General features: G+C 65.2%; 2 protein-coding genes across 2 annotated transcripts; both read right to left on the reverse strand.

Annotated features, from left to right (window-relative positions):
- Positions 1 to 1,741: 1,741 nt before the first annotated feature.
- On the reverse strand, positions 1,742 to 3,107 carry EMIHUDRAFT_469206 (peptidase family M48; the record flags this gene model as incomplete). Its single annotated transcript, XM_005777641.1, has 4 exons — positions 1,742 to 1,855; positions 1,936 to 2,052; positions 2,110 to 2,233; positions 2,329 to 3,107. The coding sequence occupies 4 exons, from the start codon at positions 3,105 to 3,107 to the stop codon at positions 1,742 to 1,744; spliced, it is 1,134 nt and encodes a 377-aa protein (XP_005777698.1).
- A 426-nt stretch (positions 3,108 to 3,533) lies between these two features.
- On the reverse strand, positions 3,534 to 4,613 carry EMIHUDRAFT_414178 (hypothetical protein). Its single transcript, XM_005777642.1, has 2 exons — positions 4,087 to 4,613; positions 3,534 to 3,897 (listed from the first exon to the last, which is right to left on the reverse strand). The coding sequence occupies exons 1-2, from the start codon at positions 4,597 to 4,599 to the stop codon at positions 3,817 to 3,819; spliced, it is 594 nt and encodes a 197-aa protein (XP_005777699.1). The 5' UTR covers positions 4,600 to 4,613; the 3' UTR covers positions 3,534 to 3,816.
- Between the last annotated feature and the right edge of the window lie 1,387 nt (positions 4,614 to 6,000).

A 6,000-nucleotide genomic window follows, 5' to 3' on the forward strand; every position in this document is an offset into this window, starting at 1 on the left:
CCAAACGCGGGACAGTACGACGAGCTCGAGAAGAATTATGGCCCGTCTCTCTACCAGCGTCTGTGCCCGCACTGCAGGGAGAGCTTTCTCGCCGATCGCGCAAAAGTCCGTGTCTGCCCGGAGAAGCACGTCAAAGCCATGATTAGCGCTTCTAGCGGCCGCACCCTGGCAGAGTATCCCGGCTTTCGCGACTCGCCGGCGTTGCCCGGCTCGCGGCAGGGTGCATTCCAGTTCTGCCTCTGCAATCACCTGCCCCTGAAGGATGATAAATCGGGGCCAGTGCAGGGCCATGCATTGGTTTTGCTTTTGCACGAAGGGAGCGCGCCGCCTGAGTTCCTGGAGCCCAATTACGAGCAGCCTGCTGGCGTGCCGGAGGGCAAAGTGCGGCTCTACGTCGACAATACGAGCCGAACCTTTCGGCCGACTCGAGGCACGGCGACCACTGCTAGGCGGCGAGGCAGCAATCAGCGCATCCCGGTGGTTGTACCTGTGGTTGTGGGGCCAGACACCCTCCCAGTTGATCCTAATGCCAGACGGCCTTACTTTTCTGATTTGCAGCCCTTCTACAGCCCTTCGGCCGAGCACCCCTTCGATGATGCAGGAATCGACGAGCTGCAGCATATCCGGCAGCTACACAACGCCGCCGCTAGCGACCGCAAGTTCGAGCTCATCTGGACAGAGTCCCGCGGCTTCTGCTACAGATGTGTGAAGACAATTGCAGCCAGTGAGCCGCTCTTTGTCTACGGCGGGCAGCTGAGGTACAAAACCGACTTTGAGGCGTTGGAAGACCGAGAGATGCGTGAGCGATGGGTGTACGCGCTCGAGAGCTCCCGGGTACAGACGGTCATCGACGGCTACCCTTACCGGAGCAGCGTGGCGCTTCCGATGGGAGACCCTTACACGACACTTTTCATGCTACCGCCGACACACCTCGGATCACTCCTCAATGAGCCCGACAGCAGAGGAGCAGCGACAGCTGTCATCGGAGACATCACCGCCCGACAGCTCGGCCTTCCCGACACATTGCCGCCGCTCAAAATCGTGCGTGCTGCAAACAAAGCTATCCTTCCAGGTGACTACATCACAATCTCATATGGGCAGGGCAGCGGGCACATCCATCCGCACCGCGCGACCAACCCCTCGCAGGGCGCATCCTCAAGCGTTGACGCGATGGAGGTTGCATGGCAGCAGGAGACCGCTCGAGCGGATCCATCGCTTCTTCATGACGACAGTTTCCTTTTTCGCCTACTAAGGGATGATGAGCCTCATCACAAGTTGACCGTTTCCAACATGTCTGCGAAGGATCGCAAGAAGCTGGCAGCAGAGCTCAAAAAAGTTGCTGAATTTCTGGAAAACTTTGACAATCAACCAAGCTCGCAGGCGGGGCAAACGACAGTCATTGACAAGAATGGGCCAGAGATGAAGAAAATGCAAGACGGCTTGGAGCTCCTTACTCTTCGTAGTGCTGGCGGGTCTAGCAGCCGTGCGACTGCTCAACATGCCTCCCCCTGCTCGAGCTCCTCAGAAGAGGAAGACTGTCTGACCTACAGATGAACCGTCCGCGCCCGCAGGCGCATTTTGTATTGTACTGTGTGATCTGTGAGATCTGTGTACTATTAGCATGAACGAGAAGGAAGAAGAATCTGTCTGAACGAAGGCGCTCTCACAAGAAAATGAAGTGCTGATCCCCGGGAGAGACGCACGGCCCGGCCGGCGGAGGCCGAGAGGGCAGAGCGGCTCGCTACGCAAACTCCCTCTTGCTCCTCGTCGATGCTCGGTAGAGCCGCTTCAGCAGCTGCACCACCGAGCGGCAGTCCTGGTGCGTCCCCTCCTCGGCGAGTGCGACGGCGCGGCGCTGGAGGTGCTCCACCCGCTCGAGGGGGGGCGGGTGCGTGTCGGTCCACGAGGCGCGCGTGTGGCCCTCGCCTCGCCAACCTTGGCCATCATCGAGCTCGCGGCGCGGATGTCGAAGCAGCCCGCGTGCAGGATGCCGATGCCGCAGTCGTCCGCCTGCGCCTCGGAGACGCGCGAGTACTCCTTGACGTAGGCGGCCTGTGGGGTCAGGGTGAGGGTGAGGGTGAGGGTTGGGGTCGGGGTTGGGGTTAGTACTCCTTGGCCGTAGGCGGCCTCGAGCCACTGCCCGAAGGTGGCGGTGAGGACGAACTCGAGCACGCCCGTCGGGTCGATGAGCGAGAGCACCACCAGCTGCGCGGTCGCGGCGATGGCGGTGTGCCTAGAGTGCACAGGCTCGGGGCTGAGGCTGCGAGGGTGGGGTCGGTGCGTGGCAGCTCTCTTGCGTCTCGCGGGGAGGGTAGAGGCTACGAACACGGGTGGAGCGGCGTTGCGCGGCGTGTCTCCTCACGGGGTGCTGGCTGCGGGGTGTCTCTTCCGCATCTGAGGGTGGCGTGCTCGAGCTGCCGCTCGCCGTGCGCAAAGACGACGTGCGAGAGCTCGTGCGCTATCAAGAAGGCGAGCTCGTCCTCGGTCGGCGTGAGTGCGTGCAGCAGCCCCTCGTGCACAAAGACGTGCCGCGGGCAGTACGGCGACACAAACGCGTTGATCCCCTCCGAGTTGGTCACCAGCCACGTCCACTCGCCCGCGATCCGCTCGGCGCCCGCGCGCAGGTCGCGCAGGTGGTCGCGCAGGTCTCCGAGGTACTCGCCGCGCGCCTTGGCCGCCTCGAGCTCCGCCTCGAGCCGCGCCGTCTCGTGCGCGACCCACGCGCGCGTCGCCGCCAGCACCCGCTCGCCGACCGCCTTGACGTGCACCTGCAGCGGCGAGTCGGCGCCGTGCGCCTCTGGCTTGGCGCCGCGGCTCGAGACGTGCTGCGACTCGAGGATCGCCTTGACGAGCGTCTTGACCATCCCGTCCGGGTCCTGCAGCGCCTCGGTGTGCCCGGCCGCCTTGCCCGTCTGGTACAGCGTGAAGCCGAGCACCGCCACGCGGAACACGCGAACAGGACGTCGGAGGTACCACGGCGCCTCGGGGACGATGCTGCGCGCCGCCGACGCGGCGCCGCTCGTGCTGCTCAGCAAACGGCGGCAGGCGCGGAGGCGGACGCCGCGAAGCAAAGCGCGAAGCGGCAGCGTGTGCGCGCAGGCCAGCATGGCCGGCTATGGTGGCGCACCTGTCGTTCGTTCCCGTCTCTCAAAGCTGCTTACACCGTCGATGCGCACATCGAGGCGCTCGCGGACGAGAGAGACGTCGCCTCCTCTTTCGTCCCGGGGCACTGTTCACGCCGGAAGGCGACTGACTGTCGGTCACTGAGCAATGAGCAATCGCATCGGCGGTTTCACTCACGCTCACAATCGGGTTACATCCAGGTCTCTGTGCGGGATGTGCTTGGGGGCTGCCCCCCAGTCGATTGCCGCATAGTTCGTCGATGTAACCCTACCAGAAAGCTGTATTCACACCTACCCTTCCAAAAAAAGAAATGTCCCTGCTTTTGTCGAAGATCCGGCGGGTTTATCGGAGCGCATCACCCGGCTTTTCTTCTCCTGGAGGACTCTAGGAGCCCGAACCCGGAGGCGATGCATGGTTTGCCATATTCTCACACAGAACAAAACGCAAACGGAGAATCTGGATAGATATGGAGACTCTCTCAAGACAGATGGGGTGCGCCGGAGGCGGAGCGCCACACACCACCCGGGGCCGGCTCCACGGTCGCCCTCCCAAAGCAAGCGAGACGCAAGTCGCAAGAGAAGCGGCGGAGACGCCGAGCTCATGGCGATGCCACCGCCACGCACCCTCGGTCGTCGGGAGGAGGGGAGCCCGAGCAGCAGTGTGTACTGAGCAGTGTGTACACCACGCGCGTCTCTAGTAGCCGAACTTGGCGAGCTTGGCGTCGAACTGATCGGCGACGGCCGCCTTGGCCGCCTTGGCCTTGCCAAGCTGCGCCTGCGGGAGGGCGGGAGGGTTGGGAGAGTTGGGAGTGCCAACCCCTAGCCCAAAGCGAGGACGGAGGATGGAGGCCTCCCCCCAAAAGCGAGGCGGAGGACAGCAGTGCCCCCCCCCCCCCCTCCCCTCCGAAGGGGGGGGGGGCGGAAGAGGGGGCGGGAAGAGAGGGGGCGGGAGGGTTCTGCGCGCCTTCTTCTCCTCCCAGTACACTGCCGACCGCTCCTTCCTCTTGGCCTCGAGGCGCTCGACCGCCTCCTTGTGCTTCCACCCAATCTCGAGCGAGATGCGCCCCAGCACGCAGTAGCGCCGGCCCGGCTTTAGCCGGGTCACGCGGAAGGCGTCAGGCACGACCATGCGCTTCGACTTTTCGTACTGCTCCGGGATGCCGTCGAACGCCTTGAGGCGCTCCATCGCGCACTTGCCGCGGTGCGTCTTGTGCGGGATCATCCCGCGAATCACGCGGTGAAAGATCCGGCTCGGCGCGCGGAAGTGGTAAGGCCCGTGCGCCGGGTTGGTGTTGGTGCGCTTGCGCAGTTTGTCGAGGAACTTGAGCTTGTTGCGGTAGAAGGAGCCGGAGATGTTGATGTCCTCGCAGCGCACGCACACGACGCGCTGGCCGTTCAGCAGCTCCTTGGCGACGATCGACGCCAGCCGGCCGAGCAGATGGTTCTTGCAGTCGATCACGACCACCTTCTCAAACATCGTGCAGCCGCCGCCTGGGCGGGGCGGGGACGCACGCGGTGAAGGGACGGCGGCGTCGGGGTCGGCGGCCTCGGCGGTGCGGCGCGGCGGCGCAGCGAGGGGAGAGGGCGTGCTGCACGCACTCTGGGGAAAGACCACGCTCCTCGCGCGTTATTCTTTTCCTTTTCTTTGCGGGAGACCTTGACAACGTAGCGCCGCGTAGGGTCCTTGCCGGGTGCGTCGTAGACGCACTTGTAGCGGGTCCCGTTGTCGGACGGGATGAGTTTGACGGAGGCGGGCTGTGCCTTCTGGATGAGCATCGCTTGTCACGCGTGTAGCAGTTCCCGCCCTCGCCTTGCCACAAAATCTCCCGTATCTCCCCTCACGGATGTGTGTGTGTGTGTGTGTGTGTGTGTCGACACACACACTCACACCCTCACGGATGTAGCAGTTCCCGCTCAAAGCACAGGGGACCTTCATTTCTTTTATTAAATGAACTCGGGGGCACGGGACGCGGCACAAACGGGGCACAAACGCCAGGCTACAAAGACGGGGAGGCACGTAGTGACGCAGGGGGGTCTAGGCGACGGCGGCGTCCTCCGACGACGACGCCTTCATTTCTTGTGTGGGTCTTTCTTGGCTTCGCCTGCGCCGCGATGAGCATCTTCGCCTCCGCCTTCTCGCCGGAAGGCACTCACCTCCTCGCTGCCACCGGCGACGGCGACCTGCACATCTGGCGCCTCGCCGCCGGTGCGCCGGAGCGGGCGCCGCCACCAGCGGCGACGCACCGTCTGCACAGCTGCGCCATCTACAGCCTCACTTTCGTGCCGACGGCGCGCGGGCTCCTTCTGCTCAGCGGATCCGACGAGGACGTCCGCGGCTGGCGCTGGGAGGAGCTTCTTGGCGGCGCGACGCCCCGCCCGCTCCTGACGCTGCAGAACCCGCGCCTCTCGCTGCGGCGCGGCGGCCTCGGCCCGCTCTCCGAGACGACGGCGCTGGCGCACGACGCGGCGAGTGGCGCCGTCTACTCCGCCGCGGGCGACGGCAACGCCTACGCCTGGGACCTCGAGGCGGAGCGCGTCGTCGCGACCTTCAGCGGTCATGAAAACATGCTGCACGGGATCGGCCTGCGGACAGAGCGGCGGCAGCTGGTCTGCAGCCCGCCCGCCCCGCCCCTCCCGCCCCTCCCGCCCCGCCCCTCCCGCCCCTCCCGCCCTCCCCGCCCTCCCCGCCCCTCTCCCCTCCGCCCGCACGGCGCGGTGCCCTCTCCTCGCCTTCTCAGGTCACGGGCTCCGAGGACGGGACTTGTCGCCTGTGGGACTTGCGCTCCGCAGCGTGCACGGCGACGCTGCTGGCCGGAGGAGCGGCGCAGGCGGTGGGCGGCGGGGGCAAGGGAGGAGGACGGGTCGGAACTTTACTCGA

Source organism: Emiliania huxleyi, assembly GCF_000372725.1.
Source record: "Emiliania huxleyi CCMP1516 unplaced genomic scaffold EMIHUscaffold_259, whole genome shotgun sequence".
In the NCBI taxonomy this organism is placed as follows: domain Eukaryota; phylum Haptophyta; order Isochrysidales; family Noelaerhabdaceae; genus Emiliania; species Emiliania huxleyi.